The sequence below is a fragment of the Eublepharis macularius genome, chromosome 14 (genome assembly GCF_028583425.1).
Source record: "Eublepharis macularius isolate TG4126 chromosome 14, MPM_Emac_v1.0, whole genome shotgun sequence".
NCBI lineage: Eukaryota > Metazoa > Chordata > Lepidosauria > Squamata > Eublepharidae > Eublepharis > Eublepharis macularius.
Window position 1 is genome coordinate 64,162,669 of NC_072803.1, and position 21,848 is coordinate 64,184,516.

Consider the following 21,848-nt stretch of genomic DNA (forward strand, 5'->3'; position numbering starts at 1 on the left):
AGGAGGGCCTCCCGGCATGCTCCTTCCCTTGGTAAAGCTGCTCATTTCCTTGGGGCTTTTGGTTGACAGTGGAAGGCAACTTGGTGTTTTCAGGATGCGGCTGTTCTTTGTATTTGCCTGCTGGTTATACATATGTTTTATTTGGAGGTCTTATAAAATGTAATTGTGTTTACTGTAAGCCACTTAGACCTGATCTGGAGAAGCAGAACATACTTTTTTAAACAAATGGACCTGTTTGGTGTAGTGGTTAAGAGCGCGGGACTCTAATCTGGAGAGCCGGGTTTGATTCCCCACTCCTCCACTTGAAGCCAGCTGGGTGGCCTTGGGTCAGTCAGAGCTCTCTCAGAGCTCTCTCAGCCCCACCCACCTCACAGGGTGTTTTGTGGTGGGGATAATAGTAACATACATTGTAAACTGCTCTGAGTGGCCGTTAAGTTGTCCTGAAGGGTGGTATATAAATCGAATGTTGTTGTTATTATTGTTGTTGTTGTTATAAACCAGGGAAAGTCATCTACCGGCCTGCAGACCAAAACAGGCCCACAAAACACTTTCAAGTAGCCAGAATGGCTCTAAACTATCAAGATGCAGTCAAAAGTTAAGTTTGTTTTCGGACACTGTAAGGAACAATGGCATGCCATGTGTGGTCAATGCTCTGCTTCATTTTTTGTGTGCAATGCCACAGCTATGCTGAAGCTCACAAATTCCACCACTATGAACTCCCACAACCAAAACAATCTTAGCTATGACTTTACCACACAGCCCAACTCCCTATGAACGAGTCAGGTTGTGACTGATTTCAAGCCCATATGGAAGAAAGAGAGCAGCTCTCCAGGACACAGAAGTGGGCCACCTCCAACTAAACAACAATGAAACATTCCAGCATTTTTCTTGCTTACCTATACGTTTATTTAGAGCCACAGTAGATTCATAGCATTCATTTATCTCAGCCTTTGAATGTGTTAGAGGCAATAAATTGCTAACAGAACAAGAAACAAGAATTAGTAACACTTCGAAGGTACATCTGCACTCCTGACAGCATTTGTGTTTCAGTTTTCCCTGGTTTTAAACACCCATCTAGAACTTTGCTGACTCTACCTGTAAGCTCCAATGCCCAAAAAAGGACTCCCAGGTGTCTCCAGAGTTTGGCAGAAGCTGCTGGCCTGCTTTGTCATGCACCAGGGATGCCCTGAGGATGGTATTGCAGCCCCCAGTACAGCAAGTGTCAGGTGATGCAAGGGGCCAATGGGACACCACCTGGCTTACAAAGCCGTCGTATTAGGCTTAGAGCCTCCCAATGACCAATTCCTCCCTTGAATACAAATTAAGATGTGCTTGGAATGCTCATCCCAACTTAGCTGCTTAACTGACTGCCCAGTTCCTGCTTTACCTTTAGATTGCATCTCCTAGCCTACACAGCCCGATCTCCTTGGCTTTGCTCTTCCTACCTCACACCCGTTGCAAACCATACCCTCATTCTGACATTTGACTGTCCTGCTTGGGGTTTGACCATCTCCCCTAGTGCTGATGGCTGGCTGTTGGACCTGTTCCTACCCACCTGAGGAGCTACATTTTGTTCTTCTGTCTGCATACCCAAGAGAATATAGAAGTGCCATCCTCTTCTCACTGAGTGATAGTTGATCTTTTAGCATGTTCTTCAGCTCCTTTTTCACAATGCTTGGATTCTGTATTCTTTCATCTTCCATGAATTTTCTGTAAGACACAAACATCAGATTAAATATTTTACTTGGGATCCTTCACAGCTTAAAAGCCAGAGGCTGTAAGGAGCTGGGTACCAAGTGCCACTGAGACAGCTTGTCAGAGGAGGGAGCTGTTGGTTGCTCTCTGTTGCACTGCAGGACCAAACTTGCAAGTGATCAGAAAGCAGGATTACAGCTGCCAACTCAGAAAGGATCAGGGACGAGTAATAAACAGCATGGTCCCATAAAGTTACTGACTCTGGTCTAGTGCTTCAGACTCAACCGTCGGTTGTTTGGTTTCTGACTGCCACTACGTTTTCCTGCTTGCCTCCAAACAGGGCTGGTTCCAGGTTTTGAAACACCACGGGCAGAGAGTGGACAGGAACCCCCTATGTCCACTACTAGGCTCCTCTTCTTTCCCAACACAGGACCCCATATGTGCACTACTGGGCTCCCCGTCTTGTCTTCCCACCCACATGGCCCCATCTGCCTGGGCATCTTCCTATCCAGGGTTAGGGGTCCAAGGGGCTTCCTCCCGCCTGCCGTTTCAAGTGCTGCTTACAGCCACTCAAACCCCTCGCAGGCCTCCTGGAAGGATAGCCCTTAGCCCTCCTGTTGAGACTCACCGGTCTCCGCGTTCTTTTCCAACCTGGGGGACTCTGCACACACTTGGTCAGACACTCACAGACACAAGGCTTAAACAAAAGGTGTTTATTACTTCAGAAGAATGTGTGCAAGTAGCAGGAACCACTCTACTCAGGCACAAGCAAAGGGCATTTAAAACAATAAAAGCTTGTCAGTTGTAACTATAGCTGACTAACCTAAACATAAAGCTGGCTAACTTAGCATTTCTCTGAGGAGAACTTGAGGCTTATACTCACTCACATACTCCTTAAACTATACCGGTCAGGTCTGGTCGTCAAGCCTGGCACAGAGCACAAATCTCCCTCCTGCTGATGGAAAAGTCACCTGGAGCCACCTGAGGGCTGAGAGGAGCCAACCTCCCCCTCTCAGATTCCTAGCCAATCAGAGGTGCCGTCAATCAGCGTTGCTAGGCGGGAACTGAGATAAGACTCCCTTGTTTCTCAAGGCCCCCCCTCTCGGCGACAGCTTGCAGGTGCAGTTAATTAGCTGAGCCGGACATTCTGCTCCCAGGGTGTTAAGCTAGGACTGGGCCTGTGGGAACTTAGAAGCCTGAACCAACACAGGCAAAGGACTTAAAGGGGCTCTGCCTGGGCATCTTCCTTTGCCCACTTGCAAACTCTCCCACCACCTGCAGTCGCAGCTGCCCCCACTGCCTGCACACTCTCTCCCTGATGGTGCTGGGTGGTTGGCGTAGCTCAGAATCTCACTCCCGTGGCTACCAGGAACGCTGGTGATTTCTGCATCAGCCGCGTGCCCTTCTCCAGCAGCGCTAGGCAGCATGTGCAGTTGGATACAGAGGTGATGAAACACTCAGAAGCAGGCATCAGAGGAGATGACTGAGTAGGGAATCAGCAGCAGCGGACCCCACTAGAAAGCACAGGCCCAGGCAGCGTCCCCCCCTCACCATATGCTGACGCCAGCCCTGCCCCCAGATCACCAGCGCCAATACAGCCTTGACTCTGCTTCTCAAAAAGACTCTCTCCTGTGACAATGTTTCAGAAACTAAGGGGATTCTACAGTAGATATGCTGAGCCAAGAAGAGATCAGATGCCGCAGGGCTTGAACTAACTTGAACACTAGCTCCCTGCAGAGGAGGAGAGTTCAGGCATCTCAACCAGGACTCTGTAATTAAAAGGTCAGAATCCTCCCAGTCTTCTCTCGAATCCGGTGACCCCAGGGAACCAATTCTGGGTCACTGCCTGGTCTAAACTTCTTCTACAAGTCAGACATGCAATTCATCTTCTCTTGCCAGATTCCTGACCTGAAACTGCAAGCTATAAACTGTTTCTGCGTGGTTTTCCAGATCTGTATCCCCTCCTCCAGTTTGCGCCGGAAGAAGACATCCTTTTTCAGGTCAGCTTCCATCAGATTAACAAACAGCCTGGCTATTGCTCTCCTATTAGCCAGCAGAGCTTGGTTTATCATCTGTGCTTGGAAGACGCAAACAGTACAATTAACGAACAGTACAAACAACACATTGACACTGTGGGAGACTGGGAATGTGAAAATACAACAGCCAACTTGATGGGCCCAGTAAAATAAATCTGAATGACTAATCAACTCTGGTCTCTTATTTTACTTAGCCAATTCATTAACAGTGCAGTCCTAAACAGAAGTACACTTTCCCGAAACCACTGATGTCAGTGTCTTAGAAGGACGTAACTCTGCTTAGGATTTAACTGCTATTTTACTAATTAAACTAAGTGTACAGTCTAGTGAGAACAGGGGAGGAAATAAGGTTTCTTTGGTTTTATTTCTATTTATGAGGAGTTTATGAATTTGAAATAAAGGCTGAAGACAGACATAATACAAAAAGCAAAGTCACAGTAGTTTCTTCACCCATAAGAAGTCTAGCTTCTGCCTTACTTTGGTATTTCCTTGACAGATGTAGCTCCCAACAAATTGAACACTGGTTCTACCATCAGGTTTGCTTCTCTGACCAGGCTGCAAGTTAGTTTTAAATTTTATTTCATTTCCCGTTTGGTGTAGTGGCTAAGAGTGACAGGACTCTAATCTGGAGAGCAGGGTTTGATTCCCCACTCCTCTGCTTGAAGCCAGCTGGGTGACCTTGGGTCAGTCACAGCTTCTCGGAGCTCTCTCAGCCCCACCCACCTCAAAGGGTGTCTGTTTGTGGGGATAATAACGATACACTTTGTAAACTACTCTGAGTGGGTGTTGTTGTCCTGAAGGGCAGTATATAAATCAAATGTTGTTGTTGTTGTTGTTGTTACATGTGTGTGCAATAAGGAGGGACAACAGATTTTACTACTATTGCTGAAAATATTGAGGGACCATATACTTCACGAGCCAGTTTGGTGTGAGAGCCAGTTTGGTGTAGTGGTTAAGAGAGGCAGGACTTTAATTTGAAAAGCCAGGTTTGATTCCCCGCTCCTCCACTTGAAGCCAGCTGGGTGACCTTAGGCCAGTCACAGCTCTTCCAGAGCTCTCTCAGCCCCACCCTCCTCACAGGGTGATTGTTGTTGTGGGGATAATGATAACATACTTTGTAAACCGCTCTGAGTGGGCATTAAATTGTCCTGAAGGGCAGTATATAAACTGAATGTTATTATTCAATTGACATTCTGATGGGCAAACTGGAAGACTGTGGAGTGGACTATAGGACAGTTCGGTGGACCGCACTCAAAGAGTGGTGGTCAGTGGCATTTCATCAGATTGGAGGGAGGTGTCCAGTGGGGTGCCACAGGGCTCGGTTTTGGGCCTGGTACTTTTCAATATTTTTATCAATGATCTGGATGAAGGAGTGGAAGGGCTGCTCATTCAATTTGCTGATGATACCAAATTGGGAGCGGTAGCAAACACCCAAGAAGATAGAATTAAAATTCAACAAGACCTGAATACTCTGGAGAAGCGGGCAGCCGTGAATAGGATGCAATTCAACAAAGACAAGTGCACAGTATTACATCTGGGCCACAAAAATGGGAAGCACAAATACTGGATGGGGGATACACTTCTGGACAGTAGTATATGTGAAAGGGATCTTGGAGTGAGAGTGGACTGTAAACTAAATATGAGCAGTCAGTGTGATGCGGTGGCAAAAAAGGCTAATTCAATCTTGGGTTGTATCAAAGGGGCCATAGCGTTGAAATCGCAGGAGGTCATAGCCCCTCTCTATACTGCCTTGGTCAGGCCGCACCTGGAGTATTGTGTGCAGTTCTGGAGGCCTCACTTCAAAAAGGATGTGGACAAAATCGAGAGGGTGCAGAGGAGAGCGACGAGGATGATCAGGGGTCTGGAGACTGAGCCCTACGAGGAAAGGCTGAGGGCCTTAGGAATGTTTAGTTTGGAGGAGGATGAGGGGGGACATGATTGCTCTCTTTAAATATTTAAAAGGCTGTCATTTGGAGAAGGGCAAGGAGCTGTTCCAGTTGAGCTTAAATTACATAAACAAAGGTACCGGCTGGATATTAGGAAAAACTTTTTCATGGTCAGAGTAGTTCAAAAGTGGAATCAGCTGCCTAGGGAGGTGGTGAGCTCCCCCTCACTGGCAGTTTTCAAGAAGAGGCTGGATGAATACTTGTCAGAGATGCTTTAGGCTGATCCTGCACTGGGCAGGGGGTTGGACTAGATGGTCTGTATGGCCCCTTCCAACTCTATGATTCTATGATTTATTATTATTCTAAAGCACTGGATTGTGCATTTAACTATTTAAACATTTATATTTTTCCTTGTTTAAAAAAAAGTTGCAAAACTGCTCATCTCAGGTGGATGAAGGGATTGTGTGATACACAGGCATTAGCCAATAGGAGACTGCCACAGGCAGGTGTTCTTCATACAAGATCCACTATGTTGAAAACCAGAGTAAGCAGATTTTGCAGAAGTTCCCCCCAGAACACAGCAAGCACGTCTGGCTGTAGAGCAGCCAAATTGCCTCTACCATTTTAAACAGAAGCACATTTATAAACAACCAAATATCACAGGAATGTGGCCTAGCTTGTTTTTTGCCCTTACTGACTTTTTCCATAGATCCTCTCTCTCATTCCTGTCCAGAATACCAGTTTCACACATATACGCTACTACACATCTCATTAAAAGTCCTGATTCTGTCACCAGAAGTATGGCCACATTGGCCAAGTTCAATCATTGTACCAAAGTACAGATTCCCCCCCCCCTAATCTCAGAGCTTGGGGTTTTTATTTAATGTAGAATGTTAGAGTCTTCTATCAAGAAGAGAAATTTTACCATGGCTTCATTGTGTATGAACCTGTGGACATCAGATGGTAAGAGATAGGCAGTATCTTCCAAAATCTTGGTATATTTTTTCAACATGCCTTTGATCTGGAAATCAAAAGGAGGTAGTATGAACAAAACAGGATGTGTGTCCCTTTCAGGTGAGATGTGGTAGCCAGTCACCAGCAGCATACGTGACACTGATGCACCACAGAGTTAGCTGCTGTTCCTCAGCTAAGAGGGAGCACAAGTGTGTACAGTGACAGCAGGAAACACTTCTTGTGTCACTACCACTCAACTACAGGCTATAACGTACCAGGGGTCTTGAACCTTGGACTCGAGCAGCAGGGCTGAGCCACTTACCACTGAAGGAGATACAGGTCTGCTCTGAGCTGCTCTTCAGCACCACCGTGGGTGGCCAGAGGGTGGTCCTGCAGCAGCTACCAACTCAGCAGATGCCACATGGACTTAATGGAGCTCCATCTGGTCCTATCAAACAGCTTGACTCAGCTTGTTACCTAAGCAGTTCATCACTTAGGCTCAGACTGAGCGGAGCCACCTGCACCCACTTAATAGTACAGATAATCTTACATGCTCCAGTGATCTATGCACTAGCATACAAAGAAGGTGCTTCACCGTGGTGTTTCTAAAATAGCCTCTCTACTGCAGGGCAAAGAAGATCTTGTGGACATATGAAGCAATCCAAAACAGATCTTTGGTTCATCTGGTACCAGCAGTCCAAGAATCCAAACTTTTCCCCAGTACACGGACTTGACTCTCTGGTGCCTGAACGTGATGCACGTGCTCTAGAACTGAGCCAAAACCCATCCATTCATCTCTCTTCCCAAAGACACGTACACAATGGTTTAGAGTTCTCCCGTGGCCTGTCCAAGAGGCTCTGGACCATGATAAGGTGCTATTTGCTAAAGTGGTTTGATGGATCTGAGAGCCCACGCTGCGCAGGACCCTCGAGCAAGCCAGATGCTCAACCGAGCACTCAGCTGGTATTTTGGGCTCACCAGTTCTGTCCGAGCTGCTTCAGCCTTGTGTAAGGCTCTATCCAGTTCTCTAATCCACTGCTTTCTTTGCAAGGTCTCCCGGGAGACAAGATCCCACACCTCTTCAAAGTCCTGCAAAGAGAAACGTATTATGGATTCACCGGGGTGGGCGGATTCCATAACATTAAAAATACAGCAAGGGAAACAATGGGATAAGGTGGCCTGGAGCTGCTGGGGTCCCATGGAGGGATTCAATCAACGAGCAGTTCAGTAATAGCAGGCCAGCTTGCCCACTGCTTTGTCCTCCTCTGTGACTTGTGGCCACTCTGACAGGACAGGGACAGGCTGGCATCAGTACTGCATAGCTTTTCTTTTTTAACTAGAATCTCTGTGACCCACCAATTTGTTTTAAATGTACAAAGCAAGAGTGCTTATTTGAAATCTCTTAAAAGGCGGGGCACATCTAGCCTACGCGAAGAGATCCTAACTCTAGGTCCACCTAATGCAATGTTTTTGCAAGAATCTCAACAGCCAACGTTAATGTGATCCTCTGGAATCTTGAAGACATTAATTATGGTACCCAAAAGAGGTCTGCTCTACTATTCGGGGGGAAATCCTTAATGTTGGCTTAAAGCAGGTAAAGTTCTGATTACCTGAAATGCAGTCTGATCATTGGGACTGACAATGGCCTTGAGTGCCTCAGATTCTGTGAACACTAAACAAGGGCCCAGAGAAATCTGGCTAATGGGGAGAAAAGTCCAGACTGAAGAACTCCTCCTCCTACAGCTGGTGGCCAGACTCCAAACAAAAGTGTAGAAGAGCTTCCAGGCAATAATGGTCAGACAAAGCCCAGTCCAAATAGGTTTGGCACCCATTCCAGAATACAAGAGTGAACTAGCTCTCCAGCTCTCTGCCAGAAGACAATTCTCTCTGCTGCTGGGGAGGCTTTCTTTATGGCACCCATCAACTTCACCTATACTGGGAGAGGGACAGACTGGAAACTGTTGGGAGAGGCTGCTGACCTGTTCTTAGCTGGCACTAAGGAGCATATGGAGAAAGGCAGCCCATAAAGTGCATGGGTCCCAAGCCATGAAGTGAGAGTAAGACTGAACTGAACTCAGCAGAGAGTAGACAGAGTAACTGATGAACTGGAAGCAGTTGTGACTAGCATATCTTATCAAACAAAGTTAAGGTTACCAGATCCCCTTAGCCTGCTGGCAGGAAGTGAGGGACCTGGCACTTACCTTATTGCTGGACCCATGATGTTCCTCACGCGTGCAAAGCACGCAAGCGCCCCATGCCTGCGTGATGACATCATTTCCAGGAAGTGATGTCATGTCATCGTGCAGGTGCGAGGCACATACACACTTTCCAGCAGTCTGATTTGGACCTCAAATGGGCCAAAACAGGCCTGTTTAGGGCCAAAATCAGCCTGCTTCAAAGCGCAGGAGTGCTCTTGGGGCAGCGCAATGATGTCACTCCCGGGAGTGATGTTGCTGCGTTGCCTTAGGAGAGTACCCGGAAGGCCCGTTCCTGTGCCTTCCTCCCCCGGCAGCCAGGTAAGTGGAGGCAGGGGGAGGAGGGTGAAAGCAGGGGATCTCCCACTCCCACCAGAGGAATGGAATCCCTAAGCACGGTGTCATGACCCCCTCTGACCAGGCCAGTGACTCAGACCAGGAGGGCTCAGAGCAGGAGCCTGAAGACCAGCAGGACCAGGATGGGCTTTCAGAGGCACTGGCTGCCTGTGTGCCAGAGACTACCCTGCCAGAGCCTGCAAGTGGGGCCCTGGCTCACCATGCCCCAGCAGCACCAAGACCACTCCACCAGAGCCTACGTGCGAATCCTTGTTGCCTGAAATCACGTCCATGTCACCTGCCTCAGAAACCACCACTGGGGACCCACGAAGCAGGACACAAACCAGGGCCATCTGCCCCCCCAAGATTGCCTCCCATGCTGAGGGTGTGACGGCAGCAAAGGATCTGGGCGGAAGTGACATAGAGGCTGGTAGTGATAGATCTGAGTTTGGGTCTATGAAAGCCAAAAAGGCATCTGGGTAGAAGAAATGTGCTGATCAGTTCATAACAGGTCCAGACTGACCTTCATTTCATATGAAATGACATTTCATATGAAATGTCATAGATGAAAGGGAACTGTGAGTTTCCATAAAATGTTTTCCCTCCAGAATAATGAAGTGAAACTTTGTAGTTGATGTATTGTCAAGGCTTTGTAAACCTCGTACTTAATGTATTAATTCTCCAAAGCAATAGAACAAAACTTTGAAGTATTAACCACTGAATAGCAGAATCGTGTAATCATTTCTCTGATTCACTCCAGTAGAACCTCAAAAGGTATATACACCTTGTGCATAACCCAGCTTCTTTGGGGAAAACTTGGGATGTTTCTCCCCAGCGGTGAAGCATTAAAGCTTTGCTTTTCATTCCAGACTTGGTCCTTTTGTTTGTATTATTGGTCTGTACATACGTGGGTTCCTATTAGACTCTGCCGGTGATATTCCTTTGCAGGACCGTGGTCTGAGTCAAGCCTCTTAAGCTTGGGCACCTGCTGGCACAGGCAGCTGAACCAGAGCACCCTTCCACCTATTTAGTCTGAGGCTTGGTAGCACTTCCAATGCTGGATCCACTTTGCATTAGTTTTGTGTCCCAGCTTCAAGCTCCAGCTCCCCACCCTCCCTTGCAGGCTACTGAGGAGATCATCTGACCAGGCCCAGAACAAAGCGACTATATTTTGTACCTACTGAAGTTTCCAAATTGTCTTCAAGGCCAACCATGAGACAGTAGTCAAGGCTGGAAGTTACTGAAGCATGGATTAGCGCAGCAAGATCAGACCTGCCTCAAAGGTAAGAAAGCCTCCATATACAATGCGGTTTGGAAAAGACCCAAGTTACATCTATCCTAGGCTATTTCATCGGTAGTTGAGTTCCCTGCCAACATCATCTCCATCTTGTCTGGATTAAAAACAGAATGCGTTTCTAAGGATCTTTTACAATACACAGAGGTTCTCTCACAGGTTCAGTAGAAGACAATCCTAAGGGAGGGGGTGGAAAGTGCACAAGGAGAGAACTAAGACTTGCGCAGGCATAAATGTCTTTTATGTGGGCCTAATCCCTCTTCCATTGGTGGCTGCCTGAGGCGTGCTACTGCGGCTGGGCCACTGCCGATGCGGATGCTTGGCGGCCGGCCGGAGGCAGAAGTGCAGTGCAAGGTCCCATGCCCCTGTCAGAGAGGGCAGAGCAGGAAGCAGACCGCGAGTTAGACAGCTTCCAAAGCTGCCCCAGGCCCAGGAACCCCCCTGCAGCAGCAAACAGTTACACCTTGAAAAAAGGTGGTGTAGCCCATAGGTGTCAGGGGAACGGTGGGTGGATGCTCCTGGCAGCAGCTGTGCCTTGCCAAGTTCAAGCGCTGGCGTGGCTCTCCCGTGAAAATCCATTGGGAGTGGCGGAGCAGTGCTGCTTTTACATCGACAAGATAGATCTTCCTATAAAGCTTCAGGTTTGTTGCAAAATCTAAAATCTTTTTAAAAATACACTGTTAGATTCAAACCCTCCAAAATAATAGAAGCAGGACCTGTAGCTTTAAGAAATGAAAATCCTCTCTGAGGTGGCCATATTAGGGGTTGCTAAGCAACCACAATAATATTGCAAGCCTTTCAAGCCTTATTTTCTGTCAGTAAAAAGCAGAGGAAAGAGGACGGGGCTGTTTCCAGAATGTTTTGGCCTCCCAGTCCAACCTGCTCCCTTTCATCTCACACTGGAGGGAGGATTCACTGGAGCCAGGTCTGGCAGCAACCACCAGCCAACATGCTGCTATGCAACAGCAGCTGCTGCATGACTCACTTGGGCAACTCACTACCATGCAATTTGTGCACTTCACCCAGGTCCAGTGGTGGCTACCAGACAACTTGATGCCACGTAACTTCACTGGCCCAGCACCAGCCACCACACAACCTGAGCCAATTTGACAGGCCCAGAAGTGGCCAGCACACAACTCAACTGTGCAACTTGCTACTACTGTGTGGTTCAGTGGTTAGAACCACTTTGCTTGAAAGTAGAGAGACTCTCTTGTCTCTGTGTGTCCATTTTAAAACTAATGCTCCCCGCAAAGTAGAGGTAATACTCTGTTACAAGATACAAACAATGCATGGTGCTTTGGATCTCCATTGGGCAGAAAGGTTAAGTATAAATGAAGTAAATAATAAACAAAGCAGGGGAGCATATAAAAATAGGTTGGTGGGTGGGTGGGACAGAAAGAAGGAAGCAGGGAAAGGAAAGGAAAAGAAAATAATGTTGGTAAGGGAATACAGGGGGAAATGAGATATACCTGGCAAGTCCTTGTGGGTTCCTTGTTAACAGAACCAGGGCACAGGTTACATGTGGATCATACTGTATCAAAAGGTGGCTAATCTGCAGTATAAGGGTGCAAAGCCTTGAAAACCTCACTCTACCCAGTCTTCATTTTTTATTTATTTATTTTTAAAATTTATTTTCACTTTCTATTCCGCCCTCCCCGCACCGGCAGGCTCAGGGCGGATTACATTAGTAATATACATGAATAATACAACTCAGCTTTCAAGAACAATACAGCCGTGCACCCTAATAGTTTGGTCAATGCGTGCATCCACCATTTAAGCCAGCCAGCGTGACACACAGCCTTACCTGCATGCTGTAACTCTCGAAGCTGGAGTCGTTTTCAATTCTTTGGAAAAGGCACTCGATGTTTTTATCAGACCTTGCTAACTTAGTCAAAAACAATTTCCCAGGCTCCAGAATGCTCAGCTCCCTTTCCTGAAATGGAGAAAACCATGTGGTAGGCGAGGCCTGCCCAACTTTACTTTCTAAATACTAAATGCTAAATACTAAATACAGCAGCAGCAGCCGCGAGTGCTGAGGATGGCGGCTCACCCTCCCGACGCTTGCTAGGTCCTGCCTTAGAGCTGCCACGGCATCTTCATGGCGGCGCTTCCTGGCCTTTGAGAGTCGTTCAATGATGTCACTGCTCTTCTTCTCAGGAACTTAGAAAGAAAAAGATAATTCAGACTGTTTGGCCGGCTGAAAAAGTTAAGACCGGGCAGATATAAATGAAATATTGAAAAGGTATGGCAATGTCCCTTTGTGGCAAGGGTCCTCCTTTTTGCAGAAGCAAAATGGCCTTCCCCATCCCTTTTCTACAGCTTGCTATCTGGTCTTCTGCTTAATGGCGTTGGTGGCTGGTAACTACTAGCCATCCCACCAGCCTGAAGCAGAAGGAAACCTTTTTGCAGTTCCTGAATGCAGCCAGGGGAGGAGCTGAAAGGATACCCTGCGTACACCTAAAAGGAAGACAAGTTTTTTGTCAACCATGTGCCATCTAGAAAAATTTACATACAAGTTACAGATACGTACAGTAATACGCAATTTACATACAGTCACAGATATGTAAAGTAATAAAAACAAATATTTTGTGTATAACTGTTTTTAGCAGGATCGTCTTTCATTCAGGGTCATCTTCCTTCTGAGAAATTTCAAAATAAACAGTTTTTCTTAATCAGTCCTTAGTGCTTTCTTGTCACAAAGAACCTGATCTTGTACATGGCTTCTCCATGTGTGTGTGTGCATGTGTGTATACAACATATACACACACATATATATGAACACAGAGCCATGTTGAAGTTTTAGTGATATAAAAATTTATTTAAGTTAATTAAGCAATAAATTTTATAAACTGCAGGTGATTAATCAATTCAAAGATCTTTCTATTTCCTCCTTCAGTATGGAGGCAAAACTGCACATGGTCTTGGGAGAGAGAATGCTCAGTGGTTGTGCTACAGTTACAGAATAATCTGCCAAATCTCCTCCCGTATTGGGTGGATTGTTGAAACTTTCTCTTCAAGAAAGCTTTTCCAGCTGGCATTCTGAGCAGTTTTCAAACCCATGGCTTCTGATGCTGCAGTTTGAAAAAAAGGAGTCATGTGGCACCTTAAAAACGAACATATTAGAATAAAAAGGGCCCTTTTTGCTGCCACAGACTAACAGTGAAATCCTAAACAGAGTTACTCTAGTCTAAGCCCACTGAAATTAGACTGGAGTAACTCTTGTTAGGATTTCACTGTAAAACACCTAGCCCTCCAAAACATGGGGCAATTATCATTTTAAGTAATGTTGATAGTATTATTTTAGTGTTTTACTACATGGTTTGGTGTTTCTACACTTCTCTGCAGTTTTATTTTTAAAAGGCAAGTGACACATTTTAAATAATATTTTTCCTACCTCCACCAGGACAGAAAGCATTTGCCTGTGGCCATCAGGGATCGTGACTTTCATGGCTCTACATTTGGAATTGACTAACAAAAACAGATTATTTCATCCTACTGTTTATTTCCCCATCTCCTAACTCCCAAGACTCATTTCCACACTGATTTGTCTGCACAGGAGCTCCAGGACAGCTGCCCCAGAATCCCTCCTGCTGCAGAAGATTCAGGGAAACGTTCCAGGGTGCTGCAGGCTCAGCTCATGCTATTTGCTCTACCTGAATTGAGAGCACCACGTAGAATGCCACTCTTTCCTCTCCTGGGGCTGCAGACGGCCCACAATTAGTCGCATCCTCACAGACTGTGCTTCTGAGGGGCCCCAAACTGGGAACTAGTTCAAGACTTTCAATCCCCCAAATTAGTTTAGCTGGGGTAAATTTTATAACAAGTCAGTGAGAGTGTAGCAGGCCTCAAGGAAAATGTTTTATATTATATTGATTATTAACGAATAAGTGCTATAATATTGTTCTGATTAACTAACATTTAAGAAAGATTAAATAAAATCCTTCTTCAGAGTAAAATATAGCTGTCAAGTCAGCTAGATACTGTTGGAACAGGAAACTTGTAGCCTGAGAAAAGAAGAAGTATATTGCATTGTATATCTCAGAATAGACTGCTTGAAAGCTAATGAAACTACTGAATTAAGAGAAATGTCTGATTTATGCCACGTAAAGAAAAGGTCATGTCTGGGGCAATGATCTTGATGATGAGGCTAAAATATTGTAATCAACTATGTACCACATGCTATGTGACGTAAGCAAGCTTGACTATTTCAGCATCTGAACTCTCTCTATTCGGGGCTCAGAGATTTTGAAGTGATATGATATCACATCTGAGCCAGCCGGCTTAATAAATTTTCCTTCTTGAGATTCTGTTTGGTTTCAAGTCCTTGGGCAAATCCCTAGTCCTGCTACAAGAGGAGCAAATAATTTGAGGATTATGCTTTGAAAGACCTAATATGTATCATTCATCTAATCAAGGCTCTACAGATACCATGTATGTTACGAATACAGGACACAATTAAATTAATAGCATTTACTAATAACTTCTGCAAGGCCTCTGACTTCTCGAGCAGCAACCATGTTCTCGCTTTCTTGTTCCTTTTGTAATGCCAACATTGTGGCTTCTCTGAAACAGAAAGGAAAATATTAAAATTCAGCAGAAGGCTCCCAGCAAAATCATAAGAACCGCTTTGCTAGATCAGACCAAACGTCCACCAATATTCTGTTAATAGGAACAGATACCTTGGGAAAACTCACAAACAAGAACTACGCATGCTGCATGGCTTTCGATCCAATAAGCCATTTGGTGGTGGATCTGACCAGGAAACCAATGGAAGCTCCACAGAAAAGTGGAATAGAATGAAAATTTTAGAAGGTATACTGCCCCTGAGTTCATTGTTTAGTTATCAGAGCTGAGCTAATACACTTCAGTAGAACTATTCTCTTCATGGATTTTTAAAATCCATCAAATTGGTCACAAAAACATCCCATCTATTATTTTTTTCTTACATGGGCTCTTCCAGACATGAAGCATATTTATTTCAGTAACGTGTGGTTAAGACAACTGAGCCGGAAGCCACCTGTACAAATTTAAAATAGGTCACCCTCTAGTGGCCTCAAGGTTCAAATCCAGTTGCGCTTTAAAGACCAGCGAGATTTTTCAGGGTATAAGTTCTGACTGTCGAAAGCTTACCTCCTGAAAATCTTGTTGGTCTCTAAGGTGCTCCTAGGCTCCAGTCTTACTGTCCTACTGCAGCCCCAAATGGCTACCCACCTGAAGCTATCGTATGGTAGCACTGAGGGATCAAAGTGTGAAGCAAGTTTGGAGTTGGAGGGGCTTGCAGAGAAGCCTCTCTTTATTTGGCTCTTGGGTTCCTCAACATGCCCCAGACCCTCCCTGCCTGCAAAGGAGGAACTGCCAATGACAACAAATGTTGTGTTTAGTACACAGAGCCCCTGTGGAGACTTCTCTGACCAGACCCACGCTGCAAAGTCACTGAAGTTTGTCGTTCCTTACTTGTACAAAACAGGATTTTCAGTGAAGTCATCGTTGGGCATTCCCTCAACCCACATCTGCTGACGGTGCGATAAAAACCCGTTGCCAGAACATCTTTCCGAATGTCTCACCAAGGGGATCCTTCCAGGATTCTGTGGGGATTTGTGCTGGGCTAGCTTGCTTCTTGCCTCCCCAAGAGTACGCACAAGGTTTATCTTGCCAAAGTCAAAACAAAGACGATAGACATGTCCTTAGCAGAAAGGAAGGTGCATTTATCCTTGCTACAAAAACTGAGCATGAGCCCAGCCCAGCCCAGCCCAGTTAAGCACTTTGAAAAGACAAACTGCTGGGGGATTCATGAACAGAGAGCTCCAGGATTTTTCAAAAGGGAAATAGAAGACATGAGAAACCTGATTTGGATTGTGGACATGGTGCATGGGAAAGGAGTTCTGCCCAAGCAGTTTTACTCCGTTCTCCAGTGCTCTTATTAACCCTGAAAGGTACAAAAAAGGGGCAAAGCGACACAGCTTGTCCCTCCCCCGGAGCAACTGATAGTGTGGGGGCAGAGTGGGTCAATTTAAATATAGCCGTAGTGTACCCTTCTAGACTGAAGGTAATTTGAAAAAAAATAAAGCTTGTTAGGTTTGCCAGCTTTTGTTATTAGCCCTTGTCCTTTAAAAGCAGTATAATGTTCAGGAATTAAATAAATGAAATTTTTCCTACCACTTCCCCCCTTTCTTCTCCAGGAAACTTCTCACCTGATTAATTTTGGCAGTAAAAGTAGCAGGACTAGTAAAGCAGGGTGACCTCATTGCTTTACGTGACTTTAACATGCTTTGCCCGCATAACATCCCTCTAAGATCAGCCACTAACAGGCCCATTTTATACAGAAGAGAGGGAAACCAAGCAATAGCAAGATGCTTCCTTTTTCTCTTGTTTGAGCCTATGCTTTAACATCATCTTGACAAGCATAAAATGAACAGGTAATGTTTTTCCTGGTCTCTTCTCTTTCCTAGGAAACGTTTCAGCTGCTTTTCCTTGCATTAAACTGTGGTTAAGAATAAAAAGAAACGTTTGCTGAATTTCTCCCAAGTGGACAGGCCCCAAAGTCTCTGTCAAGAAGAGGAGTCTGCAAATCCCAAAAGCTATCAGGAATCTTATAGCAATATTTTTAGTTGCAGCGAAATCAGCGATAGCTTCAGTCTGGAAACTAAAGAAAGTGCCAACTAAAGAGATGTGGCTCTCTAAGATATGGGACCATTTCATCCTAGATAAGATTAATGATAATATCCTCAATGCTGAACGCTTTCCTGCCAGGTCTAATTTCTATGAGAAATGGTTCCCTTTTCTTGAATTTATAGACATGCATGATTTACATCCAAAAATAAGAATTGCTCAGACGTTGACTCAGTTTTCTGATATTTGGTAATATTATGTATGCTTTGTTTAAAAGTTATTGTAATGTTCATATTCTTCAAAACTTGTAAACTATTATTGATTAGTTGTTGTGTTACAGTTGATGTTCATTGTTGATTTCTATTTGTTGTATGTTATAAAGCTTAATAAAAAAAAGCAGAGAAAGAGCACACAGATTTGCTTTATGAATATACAGAACCTCTTTCTGAATCAGCTCTTTCAGCACTGGCTGTTTCTCTACCTCATCATCAAAGATCTGGCGGTAGATTTTCCCGCTTGGGACAACACGAGACACACCCACTAGTGTCATGTTGCAGAGCAGTCCTTGGTTCTCAACTGATCTGGGACAGAATTTTGGCTGCGTCAACTGAAAAGGATTTGTTAAAAGGCAAAAAGAAAGAATTAAATTATTGAATGAATAGATATACATTTCAAGAGCTGAGCGACCTCAAAGAGAAGTTGCAAAAAGATAACAAAAGTACTGCTGACTATAAGGATTAAAAAATAATGGCTTTGACCTTTACAGACCTGTGATCCTCTTTTAACCCAAGCATGCTCCAAGTATGCATGGAGTATCTGTGAGTGTAGGAACCATTAAGCTGCAGTCGACTTATGGCAAATCCAGCAAGGGGCTGCCAAGGCAAGTGAGAAGCAGAGGTGGTTTGCCAGCGCCTTTCTCTGCAGAGTCTTCCTTGGTGGTTGCCAGGGCTTTTTTTCTGGGAAAAGAGGTGGTGGGACTCAGTGGGTTGCCCTAGGAGAAAATGGTCACATGGCCGGTGGCCCCGCCCCCTGATCTCCAGACAGAGAGCGGCGCGGAGGGCAATCTAAACTCCCCTCTGTCTGGAGATCAGGGGGCGGGGCCACCGGCCATGTGACCATTTTCAAGAGGTTCCGGAACTCCGTTCCACTGCATTCCTGCTGAAAAAAAGCCCTGGTGGTTGCCCAATGCATGTAGTATAGGAGAGATCGATAGTAAAAAAACGAGATGCAACGTAAGGGAAGATGCCTTACTAGAACCTTGGAAAAAAACACTGGCCTTTTCCAAAACCGACTGTTCACGTTTTGTTTCTTTGCCCTTAAGTCTCAGGTGCCTCCAAGATTGTTTTAAGACTGCAACACCTCCCGGTCTTCATTCAAAAAGGCAACAAACTTCATTGCCTTGAAACATCATTTCTCCTCCTTCACCTTCGAGCAAACACCCAAGCTGATGAAGAGATCTGCAGAACTCAAAAGCTTGTGGCCCTAATAAGAAAGTATTACCCTGCTGTTATCTTCAAACAGGCTGCTGTGCCACAAATTACTTCTGTCAAACTAGTAAGATTTGCTCTGAGCAAGGAACTTTTGCCAATGTACAGCCTGATCCTATGCATATTTTATTCAGGAGTATGTGCCACTGTACTGGAAGGTGCATAATACAGTATACCTAGGATTAAATCTCTTGGATGCTTGTATACATTGCATAACTGCAGCCTTCTTTGCAAGAATTACGCTCTGCCTGTCTCTGCCCTGGGCATGCTTATTCTTGTTCTTTTCTTTCTTACTCTACTCGTCTGACCTATAAGTCTAAAGTAGTAACGCCCTAGGCGTGCATGCAGCCTCTGAACAATTCCAAATTTGCATTCATTTATGCAAATGAGCACATGAAAATAAACAATCAAAAGTGGAGAGTTCCCATGTTATAAAAAAAACCCTTGAGAGAACTGCCTTCCCAAGAGATCGCCATCCTCCATGCACCCGTTCCCCGCCTGCCTCTTACCTGAGCATCCCTGCTCAGCCAGTTCCGCAGGAGGCTAGAAACTGCCTGGGCCGAGATCGGCGTCCCTTTGTTCCCATGGTAACCGGGAGGCGGAGAAACAGGGACGGCAGCGTTGCATCGCGAGAGTACGCGAGATTCAAGATGGCGTCCGAAGGCAGGGCTGGATGTTGTTGCCATAGAGACGCGGAAGGCGCCGTTGGTGTTGTTGCTTTGTCTTCGCGTTCCAAGCGGTGTTCGGCTCGCCGTTTTATTTACATTGTTTCTTTCGCGCCTATCGCCATACGGATCATTGTACTTTTTAAAAAAATAAAAGCCCTTTTAAGAAAGAACCTTCCCAATACAGGAGTCTCTGCCTCACTCTCGCAATCTATTGTACGCAGGCTCTTTGCATGTGTAGGGCTTTCCCCTCCCCCAGGAAACCGCTGTTTAAATCAAAGTCGAAAGGAACCTGTGCAAAGTGCCTTGCTGGGAAGGGGATCTTGTTTGGGGCTTGTGTGTTTTTAAGTAAAAAGAAAGAAAAGAACTGCGCCGTCACTGCATATGCGCACGTGCATTCCCTTCCCTGGCTTTTGCAGACGGGTAAGAACTAGGGATGCCAACTCCCTAGGGTTGCCAGCCTCCAGGTGGTAGCTGGAGACCTCTCAGAATTACAGCTGATCTCCAAGCAACAGAGATCAGTTCCCCTGGAGAAAGTGGCTGCTCTGAGAGGTGGACTCTGTGGCATTTTATAGCTTCTCCTCTCCCCAAACCTCACCCTCTCCAGGTTCCACCCCCCCCAGTCTCCAGGAATTTCTCAACCTGGACCAGGCAACCCCGGAGATTTGGGAAGGGGAGGGAGTTTAGTAGGGATGTGACCTCGTAGAATTCACTCTCCAAAATGGTCATTTTCTGTAGTGTGGAAATCAGTTGTAATTACAGATCTCCAAGCCTCACCTGGAGACTGGCAACCTTACTAGGAACTAATTAGGAGGGCAAAATTATAGTAGGGTGGAATAAAAGCCTATTAGTACATTTTGATCCTATCTTTTCTTCAAGGATCTAAAAATAACTCTTTTATGCTTACAAACGACCTTGTGGAGTAGATTAGGCTAAGGAATAGTAATGGGCCCAAGCTCACTAAAAAACACTTCCTGGCTGAGCAGGTACATGAACCCAGGATTCCCACATCCAAGTGCAACTCCCTAACCACTGTACTACACTCTTTCCAATGTCTACTATCAAATCTCAGATACTTGAACTGCTTGCTAAAGATCTGGGGACTCTACAGTACTGTCTGTAGTTCATGCTGCCTGTTGCTGTAGGTGGGATTCTACTATGTCATTTTTGCATCATTTAGCACATCATGTTTAACGCTTTGCTTTAATTTTATTTTTAGATTTCTGGTTAGTTCCAGATTCCTTCAACACAAATCCTATTGCATGCTTGTTGGATCTCCCATTCTATTGATTGTATTGATTTAAATCCACCTTGAGTCCCACTGAGAAATAAATAATGTAAATAAATAAGTAAAATTTAGGATTGCCAGTCCCCCCCCCTTTTGATTGCATTCATGCATTTTTAATACTTGCATGACCTGCAGACCGTGCAACAGGTGGCGTTTTCCTCCATCACTGCATCAGAAGAATCAGAATCATAAGGTTGGAAGAGGTCTCTAGGGTCATCTAGTCCAACCCCCTGCACAATGCAGGAAATTCACAACTACCCCCCCAACTGCCCCAGTGACCCCCCCTGCTCCATGCCCAGAAGATGGCAAAACACCTCCAGGATCCCTGGCCAAACTGACCTGTGGAAAATTGCTACCTGACTCCAAGGTGGTAATCGGCATTACCCTGGGCATGTAAGAAGGCCACAAGAACTAAGCACTGATGAACCCACTTCTGCCTTCCCCCTCATGATCTGCCCAGGCTCACAGTATCAGCATTGCTATCAGATGGCCATCTAGCCTCTGCTTAAAAACCTCCAAAGAAGGAGGGCCCACCACCTCCCAAGGAAGCCTGTTCCACCGAGGGATTGCTCTGTTAGGAAGTTCTTCCTAATGTTTAGCTGAACGCTCTTTTGATTTAATTTCAAGCTGTTGGTTCTGGTCCGACCTGGGGCAGTGGAAAACAACTCTGCGCCATCTTCTATATGACAGCCCTTCAAGTACTTGAAGATGGTTATCATATCACCTCTCAATCGTCTCCTCTCCAGGCTAAACATTCCGAGCTCCTTCAACCTTTCCTCATAGGACTTGGTCTCCAAACTCCTCACCATCTTCATTGCCCTTCTCTGGACACATTCCAGCTTGTCTATATCCTTCTTAAATTGTGGTGCCCAAAAATGAACACAATATTCTAGGTGAGGTCTAACCAGAGCAGAGTAGAGCAATACAATCACTTCTCGTGATCTGACACTATGCTTCTGTTGATACAGCCCAAAATTGCATTTGCCTTTTTAGCTGCCGCGTAACACTGCTGACTCATATTCAGTGTATGGTCTACTAAGACCCCTAAATCCTTTTTGCACATACTACTGCCAAGATGTCTCCCCCATCCTATAATTATGCATTTGATGTTTCCTTCCTAAATGCAGAATTTTGCATTTATCTCTGTTGAAATTCATTTTATTTTAGACCAGTTTTCCAGCCTGTCAAGATCATCCTGTATCCTTACTCTGTCTTTGATCGTATTTGCTACTCCTCCCAATTTAGCATCATCTGCAAATTTAATAAGCATTTCCTCTATTCCTTCATCAAAATCATTTATAAAAATGTTGAACAGAACAGGTCCCAGGACTGATCCCTGAGGAACTCCACTTGTCACTCTTCTCCAAGAGGATGAGGAACCATTAACTAGCACTCTTTGGGAG

The 21,848-nt window shown here is 45.4% G+C and overlaps 1 protein-coding gene and 1 long non-coding RNA gene across 2 annotated transcripts in view; one reads left to right on the forward strand and one right to left on the reverse strand.

Annotated features, from left to right (window-relative positions):
• Window positions 1–17,610, reverse strand: part of CCDC180 (coiled-coil domain containing 180) — a 95,439-nt gene extending 77,829 nt beyond the window's left edge. Inside the window, exons 1-10 of the mRNA XM_054997788.1 lie at window positions 17,487–17,610; window positions 15,851–16,044; window positions 14,871–14,959; window positions 12,447–12,556; window positions 12,201–12,329; window positions 7,550–7,660; window positions 6,543–6,638; window positions 3,604–3,767; window positions 1,591–1,710; window positions 897–976 (exon numbers count right to left, since the gene is read on the reverse strand). Coding sequence (XP_054853763.1) covers window positions 897–976; window positions 1,591–1,710; window positions 3,604–3,767; window positions 6,543–6,638; window positions 7,550–7,660; window positions 12,201–12,329; window positions 12,447–12,556; window positions 14,871–14,959; window positions 15,851–16,044; window positions 17,487–17,555 — 1,162 coding nt within the window. The 5' untranslated portion in view covers window positions 17,556–17,610. The remainder of the gene's footprint in view (window positions 1–896; window positions 977–1,590; window positions 1,711–3,603; window positions 3,768–6,542; window positions 6,639–7,549; window positions 7,661–12,200; window positions 12,330–12,446; window positions 12,557–14,870; window positions 14,960–15,850; window positions 16,045–17,486) is intronic.
• LOC129342166 (uncharacterized) overlaps window positions 1–21,848 on the forward strand; it is a 200,717-nt gene that overhangs the window by 99,566 nt on the left and 79,303 nt on the right. The window lies entirely within an intron of this gene.